We start from the raw sequence: 15693 nt of genomic DNA on the forward strand, positions 1-15693 counted from the left end.
CAAGAGTAAGACACTAAGCAAGATCATGGTTTTCATTTTAAAAGTTAATAGAACCTATAGTTGAAATTATCTCAGGAAACAGAGATATAGCTGTCAGTAACTGGAGGTGTGCAGAACTCTTGCCTATCATTAAGCCTAATAAAATGGTATAAATGGCAGCATAAATTAAGGAAAAAAACTGCATGATTTATAGGGATCCTAGTTTCTCTTATGCTGTAGTTTAGATTGAAGTTTTATTTTCTTCTCTTTCAATTTGTATGTGAATTTGCAAGTACAAAAGTCTACTGCATCCCTTGGAGCTTTTCTTTTCTTTTTTACTAAAGTACACGTTATAAAAACATAGATTTCATGGATTGTCATTTAACTTATATAGGTAGTCCTCACTTAGCAATTGGGGCTGGCAGGTCTGTCGTTAAGCAAAGTGTTCGCTAAGTGGGAAATCAGGTGAACGTGACTGTGGTTTCCCTTTCTCCACTCCCCCACCCTTTGGAGTGTTCACCTTGATGCTGGGATAATTAGCAAGAAGGGGTTAATTAGCAAGAAGGGAATTAATGTTTGTATTTATATTCATTGGAGAGGAAGGAATTACAAGAAAGTAAGCAGGCACACAATGGGGAATACACATTGAAAGGAATGTGGTGACGCCAGCAGCCTTGAGAGCGCTACACAAACAGCAGATGTCTTCCCCATTATGTGTCTGCTTGTAATCCCTTCCCCTCCAACCTCTTGTAATCCCTTCCTCTCCAATTTCTCTGTGTTGCAAGGGGAGGGAAAAAGAAAAAAAAACAAGCAATTTCTGTAGGCAATCTTTCCTGTGCCGGGCCCATTCCCCGCCCTCCTTGCAGAGTGGAGAGATTGGAGAGGACGGGATTACAAGAGAGTAAGCAAGAACAAACTTTCCAAACTAGAATGGCCAAGCTTATACAGTATGCTAAGCCAAAACCAAACAAACCACCTTATGGCTTAACACAATGTATGAACCCAGCCACTAAATGAGATAACAAGAATTTCAAGATTTCTGTATTCAACAACTTACCCAAATACCCAGCATTGAGTTCCTACTCTTTTGCACTGTGTGTCTGTGAGGTAAGCATAGTACTGTCTGTAACAACAACAAAAACAATGTTTTCAGTAAAACAGACGATGGCATATTTAGTGAGAATTATTTAGCTTGTTGCCTGTAAATTTGTTTTACAGGTAGTCCTCATGTTATGACCATTCATTCAGTGACTGTTCGTACTTATAGCAGCACTGAACGAATGGTACTTACGCCCAGTCCCCAAAGTTATGGCTGTTGCAGTGCCCCCATGGTCACGTGATCCAAATTGGGGTATGTGGCAGCCTGCCCACACTTACAACTGCAGGGGCACTTCAACTCCCACCCGCCTATCAACCCCCATATCTGCTGTTTTGGCCCCATGCTGCTGCCAGCCACCCCAGCGCCACAGCTCAAAGCCCCTGCCACATTGCGCTCCACAGGCCCTGCTGTGCCCAGCTAAGCTTAGCAATCTTCCTCCTGCTACTGACAAGGTGCACTAGACCTGGGTCTATGCAAGACAGCTGCTGGCCATGCCAGGCCTTCTTCTCAAAGCCACTCACGCCATTCTCCAAATAGCACGCCCCATTCTCACAATGCTTCAGAAAGCCTTCAGAAACCTTCTGAGGCCTTCCAAAGCATTGTAAGAATGAAGTACACTATTTGAAGAAGCCTTGGGAAGAAGGCCTGGTGCAGCCAACAGCTGCCTCACATAGGGCCAGGCCTGGCACACCTCTTCAGCAGCAGGAGGATGATGGCTAAGGTCAGCTGGGTATGGCAGGACCTGTGAAGTGCAGGGTGGTGGGGGCAGTGGGGGCTTTATGCTGGGGTGGCTGGCTGCAGCATGGGGCTTGAGGCGCCACTCCTTCGTAGTGGCATTGGGGCTGAAGTTGAGGCCTGGGGGGTGGCAGCAGCCAGCTGAGACTGCTGAAGGCCCTGGGCTGCTGCTGAAAAGTGCCGCTGTGCAGGGTGGCCAAAAGGGCAGAGATGGGGGGGCAGTTCAAGAGGAGGCAGAAGAGGCAGTCCCTTACTTTACCAGGGCCTGGGGCTGGGAGAGACCAAGCCAGGAATGGCTTGGATTGCCTAACGACCGGTGGGATTTGGTTAACGATGGCAACAGGGAGTGCTGGAATTGCCATTTACTCTAAAGTGAATTTTATGGTAAGTGGTCCTCTTATTTTCAGAACACAGTAGGAACTGCCTGCCAGGGTAACTTGAAAATTAGAAAATTGCTATTGGCAACAGGAAAATGGTAGATAATAAAGTAGGCTTCTTTGAGGTTTAAGATAAAATATAGTTGTAGGGTTAGCTTTTAGCAGTGAGTTTTTATGGTTAGTGGTCCATAACTATTATGCATGACCTGGGAGGGAGTATAAACTACTGAATTATTTTAAACTCTTTTTTCCAATTCAGGCAGATTTTAACTGTGGCTTGTTTAAACTAGCACTGGTCCAGTCTGGATGCAACAGAAAACAACGGCTAAATGTGGAAATATTATGGTTAGCATAGAACCAGATTACACAAGCAGGAGGCTTGTTGCTGATTGTACACGTAACACTAAACCATCATTTAGTGTTATTTCTGTACCAGGCTTCTATCTCTACAAATTAAAGAACTAGCTGAAGATTTACAGTGATGAACATGAAACAGCCAAAAATTACCTCACAGTTGGTGCTGTAATAATTCCAATGAAGAGAATCCTACCCCAGCTTAAAGGGTGACTTGCTTGAAAAACAAAGATATGTTTCAAGAAAAAGGTGTTCAGCTCGGTCAGCTAAAAAGAAAGAGGCGGGGAAAAAAATCAATAACATGTTCATCTGGACAAACAAGATGCATAAAGAGCTTATGGTTTATTCCAGGATAATGAATATATACCTAGTTAGTTAATAAATAAATAGCTATTTAGTTATATAGTTAAGTAGTTAGCTAATATATAGTTTATAGGTAATAAACACATATTTATGTAGCAGCGAATGAAGTATTTGCAGTATGTTTCTCTCTATTAGGAGTGAGTGACGAATGAATTCCACAGGCAGAATAAGACTATTTGATTTTAAATGTGTTTAGTGATAAAAGGAAACATTCATTCTTCTCTTTTGTTATTCTAGAGTTTTGAAATTATAGATGTTATGAAACAAGACAAAAATTGGTTGATGTTATTAGTTTTTTTAGCCAGAGGCTAGATTTGTACAATGTGTTAAACCGTGGCTTGTATTAAGCCAGATATGATAAATAAACCACAGAGACTTAGTTCATCCATCACACAAAACCATAAACTCTAATCTACAAACCAGACTCAATGAAATTAAGCAACTGCATGTTTTGCCAATGTGCAAACCTGCTCAGAATGTTGGATATGGCTAGGAAAGTGTTTATGTGACATTAGCTGTAACCAATGAACAGGGCAGGAGATATTTTGTGGGGGGGAAAATATAAAAGGTATCTATCAGTTGAAGTGAAGAGTGTAAATCTTCAACTTTTGTATAATAAAAGTGGGAATAAATACGAGCTTGTAGAAAAGAAAAAGAAAAAATATTAAATCATTTTAGAAAAATGCTGAGTAGTTGCAAATATTACATAAGTACAGAATTGTGACATAGGTAGCACTGGTCCCTGTATGAAGAATTTGCATACTTAACTGACCAAGCTAGCAAACCATCTCACAAGGAGCCCATAATCTTCTTATCTGTTTTGTAAATACATTTCTCTTTTGTTTATCTGAAGAGAATTCTTACACTTAAACCATTCCTCATATGCACATCTATGGCACTTCTGCTTCTTAAAAAATGTATTCATATCTGGCATTTCTGCCTGGAATTCAAGCCAGCATATGATATTATTTCATTTGGTTATGCATTAACAAAACAAGTATAATCTGCTCCCCACAAAACATCAGCCAAGAGGTCCCAAGTCTTCATTTGTATTTTACCTGCCAGATAATCATGAAAAGATATATCCCAGCTACACGTTGAAAGGAAGACTTGGGATCAAACCAGCGAACGTACGTCCAGCTTGCTGGAGTGAACTGTAAGACGGCTCTCTTGATTTTACCTGTAGTGGTGTGAATGTCCCTAAAAGCAGATAAGGAGATCAACGTTGCAGTGTTGCATAACAAACATAATTCAAAATGGCCCTACTGCATTGTGATTCCCAAGAGGGATATTGCAGACTTAAGTCCTTTAATCTATTAAGCAAGCAAACGATTTTCTCAAAAGAAATTTGCTCTAAAGCACTTCTTCACACAAAGGCTTTGCTCCCTAATGTATCAAAGCTGAAAGAATGATTCCCTACATTATTCAGATAAATATTTTACTAAACACTACCGCTTTTTAAAAGTTGTTTTCAAAGAAAAAGATTTGAAAATTCTGAGATTCTAGGCTTTCCCATGCAATTTTTATCATTTAACAGATGTTCTTAGAATTAAGGGTAAGTGAACAAAAAGCCACCAGTGATGACATCAATGTCAGTGTCAGTACAAAAGGTGTCTTTGTGAATGTTTCTATTTGATTCTTATGCATATGAACATGGTTTCCAAGTAGATTTTAAACCCATATGTGATGTTTCATTTCTATTCTAGAGCAGCATCTTCCAGTCTAGTGTCTTTCAATTCTTTAGCATCCAGCTCCAACTGCACCCACATTTCTGTTCTTGAAGATATGAGATCCTCTGGAGCAGCCACAGTATGGCTGAAGGAAATGCAATCTCCTCTAAATTACTAGGATAAGAAGCTTAGAAACATTCTTTCTTAATGTGTTTTGCTACATCTGGGGCACAAGAATAACTAAGGATATCTACCATTATTTGTTTAGATGTCACAGTGGCATTTGGAGAAATTTCTCCCCCTCACTGCTAGCAGGACATGATCACTCTCGGTAATAAAACTTCAAACACTAATTTGAAAATGATCTTTCTGCATCCTAGCAACTACAACATGAAATCTATTTTACTTCAATCTCTGTGGGATTTTTTGTTATATGGATACATGGCTGTGTGCATAGTGTACAAAGCTGAGAGGTATATCAAGAAAGACTGTCCCGTTTTTGTAATGCTATGGCCAGAGAAAAAAGCAAGGATTGTAACCAGAAAGGCAAATGGATAAAAATGCTCTTACACCAACTTTAACATGGAAGGAAACAGGGAAAATGGGAAATCTTTAAATGTGACAAATTTCCATTTCACATTTTCACCCCTCAGTGGTAATACTTAAGAACAAACAACATGAAACAATTTATTTTCATGCTCCAATCCCACAAAATTAATCACATAGAAGAAAAGACTCCCTCGAGTCCAGCTACTTGGCAACAAATGGAAATTGTTTGCCATTACCATCTTCTGCAATAATTTTCAATTTCTCAATCTAGGCTATATCCTTGAGATTTCCTGGTTGCCTCTCATCCAATTACTATTCAGGTTTCATGGCTATTTAGCTTTTATCAGGACCAGCCAAAATCAGCTAAATGCTAGTAAATTAAAAATTAATAACAAAGGTTCCTCCTTCAAAATTTCTTGGCTTATTCATCCAAGTGAGTCTATAGGTGAGTCCATATGATTCCTAACTCACATTGGTAGACATAACTGGAGAAGTAAGATCATTCTAAATTACAATTCCTAGCACAAAAGCGTACATGTAGCATTTTTCTGTAATATAAAGAATTCAGAAATATGAGCTTAAAGACATCTATTTAAGTGGCCTACAATTAGATTACTCCTGTAATTGGCAATTTTCACCATATACCTGCAGTATGAAACTCTGCAATATAACATCTCATTAAAACAGTGTTTATTAGATGGTGTTTGAGACTTACTTGAAGCTTGCCCAGTGATAGGTCCTCATCTCCAACCAACGGCAAACCACCATGCCCAACCAGATGCCACCCCCATTACATAGCAGGATGTCCAAAATAACTTGATCCCACCAGCATTCAGCAAAATTCGGCAGCAGATGCATGAAGAACAGCTACAGAATACAACAAAGAGAGTTTGGTAAGAAATTCATTCTGTTTCCTTTTAACATAAAAAAAAAACAACAGATTTTGAAAATATGGAAAATACTTTTAATATTTAATAACTGAGTTTGACTAAAGTCCAGCCTATGATTTCAGAAAGAAAGGAAACATTATTTTATTTGCACTTTAAAGATTCTACATTCTAAAAAGAAAATAACAATACTGTATTCAGTGATGCACTGATTTTCTGGTAAAAAGTCAACAGATACAAAATAATGTTACAGACAGTAATCTGAAATATATATACTGTTAAATTTTGTCATACATTTTCATATGGCAGTTATGCACTGATACTTTTGATAGTCTATTTATTTAATGGCCCAATTTAAAGAAAAATGTATTGTATTTTCAATAAGGTTCTGACCTTTTATACATGGCATACCAGCAACCCACTGATTAGCATAGAAAAGTTTTGAAGGCTAGCATCTGTGTAGAACTGGACTTAATCTAATTAATTTCATATAGATTCATGCAGATGGATAATACAGAATAGTGATTAACATTGCAACTCCACAAGTGTGAAGTCCACACATGTGCGAAGTCCACACATCTTGGAGTTGCCAAGGTTGAGAAACACTGCTCTAGAGAAAAGGTTGTAACAAGTATTCAGAAGAAAACATTAGGCACTTGGGAGGGATGGGTCAGAAAATAATCTAAAGGGCCACTGAGATTTTTTGAGACATGTTGGATAAAATCACTTGGATTTGCTCTGAGCTGGAATGTTGAGCTCAGGAGTGAACCTGTTGAGTTGGCCTTGGTGTGATCTATTGGACTATTGCAATGCACTATAACATGGAGCTGCCCTTGAAGACTACTCAGAACTGCAGCTGTACTGGTTGCCAGTAGGCTTCCAGGTACAATTCAAGGTGCTGGTTATCACCTATAAAACCCTTCATGAGATAGGGCCAGGTTATTTAGGGACTGCTTATCTTCCATGGTCTCTATCTATCCAGTAAGATCAGGCAGAGTTGATGTAGTTCTGGTCTCCTCAATCAAACAGTGCCATCTATCAGGACCCAGGAGGCATTCCTTCTCTGTTGTGGCGCCTGCCCCCTGAAATAATATCCCCCCAGATATCCATTTGGTTCCCACCCTGATAATGTTTTCCAAGTTTTTAAAAATCTGACTGTTCTCTCAGGCCTTGGAGTAGGATATTTGTGGAGCCCTGGTTGTTGCAGAGTTTGTCCAGATGCAAAGGTTCCTTTTATTAGTTTTATTTTAAGGGTAAGCTGTCCAGAGTTAGTCTGGAGTCAGGCAGCTTCTAAATAATTAAATAAATCTTGCATGGTTACCTGGGAAGAGCTTGAGTCTGATGATCCTGAGGAAGTGGACAGAGTTCTTGAAACTATGAATGCAACCATCTATTTATGAGATCCATGCCCCTCCTGGTTGGTCAAGGCATCTTGGGAGGTGACAGTTGGTTGGGTCCAGTCAATGGTAAATTCATCCTTGAGTTAGGGGGCAGTTCCACCTGCACAGGAACGCAGTGGTCCATCCCTCCTCAAGAATCCTTCCTTGGACCTGATGGTGCTGGATTATTTCTGACCTGTCTCCAACCTTCTTTTTTTGGTGAAGGTTGTTGAGAAGGTGGTATGCCAATGGCTATAGAGGGCTCTGGAGAAAACAGATTATCTGGAAACCTTTCAATCAGGTTTCAGTCCTGGGCATAGTACCAAAACAGCATTAATCATGCTTATGGATAACCTCTGTAGGGACCAGGACAGGGGTAGTGGACCTATGCTGGCTCTCCTTGATCTCTCAATAGTCTCTGATGAGATATGTAATTGGGTATTGATGATACCTAATCCCATGCTGACAGATGACCTCCCCAGTGGCTTCAGATAGATGTTAAACAGGAGCAAGAAGATAATCAAGCCCTAAGGCACAGCACAAAGCAAGGGCTGAGGGCTGGTCCTCTTCTTTCCTTTCAACACCAACTGGAACCAGCCCCAAGAGTCACTTATGTGAGATAAGTGCCATATAAACTGAACTAATTTATTAATTAATAAAATAAAGACCACCCAGAGGTAGCAGTTGGTCCAAAATGCAATTAGACAGGGCCATACCTCAATACACTCATGTCTCTCATAATCTCTGTCCAATAAGATCTGACAGGGTTGGCATGCTCCAGGTCCCATCCCTTAAAGAATGTCATCTTATGGAACCCAGGAAATGTCTTCTCTGTTGCTGTGCCTGCCTTATGGAACAGCATTCCCCCAAGATCCAGATGATCCCAACCCTGTCTGCTTTTAAGACCTGTTCCCACCACACACACACACACACACACACACACACACACAGGTACTGGATTGGAGGATTTGGGATTCCATCCATTGTGAATGTTTGCTTCCTGAACTGCCTTGACAGATTTTCTTGTACAAGTTTTATTATTTTTATTATAGTTCATTCTTAACTGTATGCCACCCTGAATTGCTTTATAGTTTTTATAAAGTTTTTAAAGCTTTTTTTTAAAGCTTTTATAGTTTTATAGCTTTATAGTTCATTTTTAACTATATGCCACCCTAAATTGACTAAGTCAATGAGTTCACCACTCCATTGATTCAGATAAAGGGATTATTTACTTTCTCTTCTCAAGGTGAGACCCTGAAGACCTTGAAAAGAAACCTTGACTTAGAGCTTGATAAATAAAGTACAGCATTTAATAATTTACTACAAGCCAAGACTCTATTTGTACATGGTAGGATTAAATTAGATTAAGTAACCCTTTGCTGTGGCACGCTACTTTTGTAAAGGCACTGATGAACTGTCAGTGCAGAGTTAAGCAAGTGTGCTGCACTCCTCTGAGGTGCTTGCCAAGCATGTCGAACCATCGAACACTCCTGTATTGGTATGGTTATGACTTGGGATCAGGTTGTGAGGAGTTTTATGATGTTAAGGTCCAAAACAGGGCACTTAAGGCGAGCAGAAACAAAAACTGCACACTTTCTTAAGCAGAAAATGCCAGTGGGCGTCAACATATTTGAACATTAAAAAAGCATGACTTATTAATTCACTTCATAATATAGCAAGCATACATCCACTGCTGAAAGCATGCTGAAAATATGCAAAATATTTAATGTTTAAGAAAGTTCTGTGATGCCACTGGAAAGGACTATAACAATATTATTATATGGGATGGGATTTTCCTGAGGCAACTAGTGAGCATAGAATGATTAGAGCAGCTTGTTTCATCTAAGATTATGAGACCTTCTATCAATTTTGCATTCTAGGAAAACACAGTTCAATAGGTTATTTGTCTCTATTGTGGATTGTACAGATGGCTTTAAGCTATATTCCTACCTGTTAAATGGTTTAGTCTGATCTAATATGAAAATATACATTACTTTAATTCCTGTCCAATACTGAAGGATCACTCTTAGGTAACCTCATATTTTTGACTCAAGAACATAGAGTCTTCTGAAGATAAATGAAGAAAATGGGTGCTTTTCTAAGGCCATGTTCTATAATGGAGATCATTTGAAACGTTCTAGTCTTAATAAGTATCACAGAAGCAAACTTATTTCTTAACAATGTAATATAATGTTTAACTTATATAAAATATGACAAAGAAAAAAAAAGACCATAGCAATTTCCTGATGACTTTGGACTTAAAATTCACATGATCTTGGGCTGCTCAATGACTTAAACTGTAAATGTTTAATGATAAGCAGAATTCAAAATTCCATATATGCTGAACTTTCCCATTATTCCTATATATGAACGAATCTGGCCATGTAAGAATGACAATTCTTTCATAATATAGAGCCAATTCTACAGAAAAGAATCAGAACTGTATTTTGCCATATAAATTAGCTGTAGGGACTTCACACTTATGGCATGTACATGCTTAAGTATCACATATGTTTTATTTTCCCTTACAAATAAAAAGGTGGACACATTTTGCCACATCTGACTCAGGTTACCAGATATCTGTCCCTCCTAAAAGATAGGGTAGATGACACAACAATAGAACCCACACCAACTCTGCATTTCATATTCATTGCAGCTGTTGGTTCTTGAGGAGCACTTTAAAGATGTTACAAAGATCAGGCTATTGCAGACAGTTTTAAAGTCTCAATTCAAGGCGGCTATCTTACAAACATTGACCTGAAGACTGATCCCACTAAAATCAAGGGACTTCTTGTTGAGTAATATGTAAGTTTGCTTACAGACTACAAATGATACTTTTTCACCAGGAGGCAGAAAAGAAATATGAATCTCAGTGTTACTTTTAATAGTGTGTGCACATGCTCTCTATCAGTGCTTATATTCATCCAAATATATACAGTATATATAACTAAGTAAGGGCCAAATAAAACTGCCTGAGCACACCAAGATGTGTATACAGGAGAAGCCATTAAATTCAGTGTTTAGGTCAAACTTAATGAGCAAAAAATGAACCTGAGTTTGCTTACAATGTTGACATAGTTAGTAAAGCCCGATCAAAGACTGAATGACATAGATTTCATTCCAAAGATATACCTTTTCTTTCTGCAACAACACCATTGGGAAAGGCTTGTCTATAATCTCAGCTGCAACTCAGCATTCAGCATTCTTTGGCACATACCATACATTAAATCAGAGCAGGTGCGCTGTGCATTCATCTTTTTCCAATGCCCATTACTCGACCTACCTCTGTCAGCTCCCAGGTGATACTAATAGTCCAACACAATCCATAGCTGCGGATCAACAAAGCCTTCATTGCCCAGCCCCAGAAATGTCCAAAAGCAAATATGTCAAAATGACTTAGGATTCGTTCCCAGGTAATAACATGGCAATTCACAGCATATTCCTGTTGATGATTACAGGGAAAGGATGTAGAGAAAAGAAACAAATAAGGCAATAGAAGCTGAAATCTCTTCTGGAATAATTTTAGATGAAATAAAATTGTACTCTAATAAAATACAGAATTAAAATACTTTTTTTTCTGTAACTCAGTCTTGTTCAGAAGTTAAACTATATATTTGGATAACAGTCATGGACTATTAGACAAGACTGGCTAAGATGCTTCTTCACACAATATTAACTGACACATTTGCTCACTAAATAGAAACATGCCCTTAAAAGAAAAGCTTGAGGGTTAATCCAAATAATTTTGGATATGACTAACAAAATTTACAGCAAGATAAACTAGATTCTGCACCAAAAGCAGTTATTCTTATTCTTGGATAAGATTAGGTTGCAAGTCAACCCTGCCAAGGCTGAGCGGCTATGAGTTCTGAGTCCCCTGGATCCAGGAACTAGAGAGTTTCTATCTTTGGTTCTGGACGGAGTGGTGCTGCCCCGTTCAGACTTGGTGTGCAATCTGGGGGTCCTCCTGGACTCACAGCTCCTACTCAAAGCTCTTGGAGGTAGCAGCTATAGCCAGGGGGACCTTTTCACAACTGCATCTTGTGCACCAGCTATGCCTATTCCTGAACCAGGAGGCTTGCTTATAGTCACTCTTGCCTTAATCATCTCCTGATTGGACAATTGCAATGCACTTTATATGGAGCTGTCCCTAAAGACCATCCAGAAGGCAATGGCACAGGTAATTATGGGCACAGCTTGCTACACCCATGTGACACTGCTACTCCATGAACTGCACTGGTTCCCAAAAGGCTTCTGGGTGTGATTCAAGGTGCTAATCACCTTTTCAGCCCTACATGGCATAGGACCAGGTTACTTGCAGGACCACCTGCTCCCAAGAACTTCTGCCCAGTCCAGATGCTCCCATAGGGAGGGCATGCTCCATGCTCCCTCATTTTAGCATTGCCATTTTATGGGACCTAAGAAGCGTGCCTTCTCAGTGGTTGCCCTTGTTCTCTAGAATGATCTCCCCTTTGAGATACGACAGGCCCCAACTCTGCTCACCTTTAGAAAAGCTGTTAAGATCTGGTGTTTGGGTCCAGTTGAGTGGAGTCCCCTTCTGGTTGTTTAATTATTCCATCTAGTCACTATTTTACATTTTATATATTGGAGTGTTTTTTTAACATTGTATGGGTTTTTTTTTTTCTGTTTGCTTATTGTACGCAACTCAGAGTTATACTTTTAAGTTGGGCAGCCCTGTAAATCAAATCAAATAAACAAGCACCAAACTGGCTACAATAAATGTCTTTTTTTCCTGTTATCAGGATGGCAGTCTTTAAACAAACAAACAAACAAAAAAGGAATTGAAGCTGCAGCTACCAGGAGTCTGGCTTCCAGTGGAATGCTGCTACTAGGGCTTAGCAAAGATGGGCAAGAGGTTCCCTTCAAACCTGCTGCCTGAAGCACTAAGATGCCTGGTTCTCTTGAAGGGTGGGGGCAGCTGCTTCAAAGGCCATCCCAATCATCTGTGCACTCCTACAGATGCAAAGAAGATGGAACTGCTGCCACAGAAAGCCACAGTGGAACGATGAGAAGATGCAACACTTCAATACTTGAAGAAGTAGGTTCAGAGGGGTGCTTCACTCACCCGCCAAAAGCCTTAGTTATTACATTTATTAGACACAGCATGACTTCAACTCTACAATCTATCTCTCTCCATCAAAAAAACAAAAAAAGCCAACCTCATTTTGGTTTTGGAGAAAGAGGAAATATTTAGCTCGGCCCTCTGAATATGCTCCTAAGTTCCTGTTTGCTCTGATTTTAGTTATTCTTTCTGGTATCCCTTTACATGAAAACAATACCACTGAATGTCTAGACCAGTGTTTATCAACCTTGGCAATTTTACGATGTGTGGACTGCAACTCCCAGAATTCCCCAGCTGGCTGGGGAATTCTGGGAGTTAAAGTCCATATATCGTAAAGTTGCCAAGGTTGACAAACACTGGTCTAGAAGCTCTGTACCTTTCACTACATTCTTTCTTTTGATCAAATGATTAAAAGTCAACATGTGATATATGAGCTGATATGAGAATTCTAATCTAGTTCTTCCAACAGATTCATGCATGATATTTTGTTTCTTATACAGCCACGGAATCATAGAGTTGAAAGAAACTTAAAGGTCATCTGGCCCAATGACCTGCTCAGTGTAGCATCCACTCTGGCAGATGACCATGCAACTTCTGTTTGAGGAGAATTCACCACTTTATGTGCAGCCTGACAGCTCATAAAGTCAGGAAGTTCCTCCTAATGTCTGGCCTAGTTTTTCTCAACCTTGGCAACTTTAAGATGCTGGCTGGGGAATTCTGGGAGTTGAAGTCCACATATCTTAAAGTTGCCAAGGTTGAGAAACACAGGTCTAGCCTGATCTTCATTCCTTGTAATTTTAATCCACTGGTTCTGGTCCTGCCCTTTGGGGAAATAAAAAAATAAATCCATTCCTTCTTTTGTGTAACAACACTTCAGATATTTCAAGACTGCTATCATATCTCCCCTCAGACAAATCTGCAAACTAAAACCCAGATCCTTTAACCATTCTTCATAGCGCTTGGTTTCTAGACCATTCACCATGGTAGCCCTCCTCTGAATTTGATCCAATTTGATCCAATTTGTCACTGTCTTTTTTGAATGGTGGTGCCTAGAATTAGAGCCAATACTCAAGTGGAGTTTCACCAGGGCGAAGCAGAGTAATTACTTCCTGTGATCTGGACTCTATACTCTTGTTAATTACCCCAAAATAGCATTTGTGTTTTTAGCAGCAACATGAAACCAGTAGCTCGCTTGACTATGGTTGCCAAGTTATATGGTACTACTGGGATCAAGACACCAAAATGTTCATTACAACACTATCAGTGTACACACCATAATGTCTGCTTCTCTTGTCGCATATCGTAGGTTAGGATCCAACCAGTACATCACTGATTTCACTTGTTCAAAGTTAAGGAACAGCAGGAATACCAGAAACAGGAAATAAAGTACACTCAAACCTAAAAGAAAATAATACATGTGGTGAATGGTATTTAAAGTACTGCTTACAAAAGCAATACACAAACATGCACAAGTAATGTTCATATGTATCGATGCCAGAAAAAAAGATTAAAATATGTTATTTTCTTAGTGCTTGTAAATTAAGCTTCTAGAATTTTTATACCAACTTTCAAGATCGCATATTTTCTTTTTTGTCTAGTTCTATATGTATTGCGAAAAAGAAAAAGAAAATAAGAAAGAAAAGGGAGCTTAACAAAAGGTATAGGAATGTGAATACTACTCTGATTATTTGTATAACTAATCAGTAATATAGCTTGCTCATAGTCCTCAAGCACATGACAATTCTGCTGGCTGCTACCCAACTGATTACCAAGGAGAGACTGAACAAGGTGAGAAGGGTCACATACAAGCATTTGGAAGGAAAGAAGTCAAGAGATATAACTCAGCTGTAGCTGTTTCATGTGCCTGAAGATTATGTTGTTTTGAAAGTAACTTGACACTCAGTAGGTCAAGTCCTGTTTTCCAAAGTATTTCTGGCACTCCTGGGAATTTCTCCCAGATTTTTTGGTAGGTGAAATAAGAAACCACTGCAAAATTCTCACTGAGGTGACAATAAAAGGAAGGCTTGCTCTGCCATCTCTCCATCTAACACTAGCCCCATATCATGTCCACTATCTTATTATCGCATGCCCAGAATTCCTTTTTCAGAAATCCAACATGCTCACATACAGTGGTGCTTAAACGTTTGTGAATCCTTTTGAATTTTCAATATTTCTGCATAAATATGACCTAAAATGTGACCTGTTCTTCACACAAGTCCTAAAACTAGATAAACTGTAATGAACAACTGTAGCACATTCTACATGGGGCTGCCCCTGAAGAGCATTTGGAAGCTTCAGCTGTTGCAAAATGCAGCAGCACAAGCAGCTAGGTGTGCTCCAAGAACTGCACATCACACCTCTGCTGTGCGAGCTACATTGGTTGCCACTTTGCCTCCAGGTCCAGCTTTGGACTGTTTTCCTCAATAAATAAATTAACAAGTATAAAGTTTTTGACTCATCTGTTTAACTGGGGTTTCTTTATCTAGTTTGAGGACTACTGTACAAACTGAAACCAAATGTGGACTACAGCAGCCCTACCCAACCTGGTGCCCTCCAAATGTTACAGCCCTTAGCATTTTCCATACCAGTTAAGAATTTTGGGAGTTGCGATGCCAAAAATCAGTAGAGCAAGAAGGTTGGAATACCAAGTGGTCTGTGCTTACCAATGAAATATATAATTATTTAGAATTTCAGATTATTGTCAGAAGTTTTGCCTTTGCTGGCATTTCAGGGAATTTGGCAAGTGAGCAGGACAGACAGCTCTGTGTGTGTGTTTGTGTTTGTGTGTGCGCGTGCACATGCACATGCGTACGCATGTGTGGGTATGCTGATATCATACATTTGAATTGCCTACCAGGCTCCCCACTATATTCCTTTCATGATAAACTGAAGACCATGTCATTTCAATAGGCTTTAATCTGCTACCTCTAGTTTCTCTGGTATCAATTTAACATGTTAACATCCTAAAGTTATATTTAGGGACCCTTTCAGGATACAAAGTTCTTTGCAGGAGGCTTACAAGATAGAAAGAAGATAGGATTAGAACAAGTAAAAGCCGATAATGTTTAAGAGGTGTCTTAATTTAAAAAAAGAAAAGACCAGTTATAATCAAAACCATCAATGTATGAATTAGTCTACATTTTTTAACCCTTGCTACTCCTTGCTAGCTGTGTTTTTGATTTTAAATATTGGCTATATTGGGAACTTCCTTTAAACAG

At 39.3% G+C, this 15693-nt stretch overlaps 1 protein-coding gene across 1 annotated transcript in view; it reads right to left on the reverse strand.

Moving 5' to 3' along the window:
- Positions 1-15693, reverse strand: part of PTDSS1 (phosphatidylserine synthase 1) — a 38818-nt gene that overhangs the window by 11695 nt on the left and 11430 nt on the right. Inside the window, exons 4-9 of the mRNA XM_007428880.3 lie at positions 13749-13873; positions 10676-10834; positions 5842-5993; positions 3966-4107; positions 2698-2810; positions 1037-1102 (exon numbers count right to left, since the gene is read on the reverse strand). Coding sequence (XP_007428942.2) covers positions 1037-1102; positions 2698-2810; positions 3966-4107; positions 5842-5993; positions 10676-10834; positions 13749-13873 — 757 coding nt within the window. The remainder of the gene's footprint in view (positions 1-1036; positions 1103-2697; positions 2811-3965; positions 4108-5841; positions 5994-10675; positions 10835-13748; positions 13874-15693) is intronic.

The sequence above is a fragment of the Python bivittatus genome, unplaced genomic scaffold (genome assembly GCF_059951505.1).
Source record: "Python bivittatus isolate LINGU-HERP-01145 unplaced genomic scaffold, Pbiv_v1 ctg000590_np1212, whole genome shotgun sequence".
Classification (NCBI taxonomy): Eukaryota; Metazoa; Chordata; class Lepidosauria; order Squamata; family Pythonidae; genus Python; species Python bivittatus.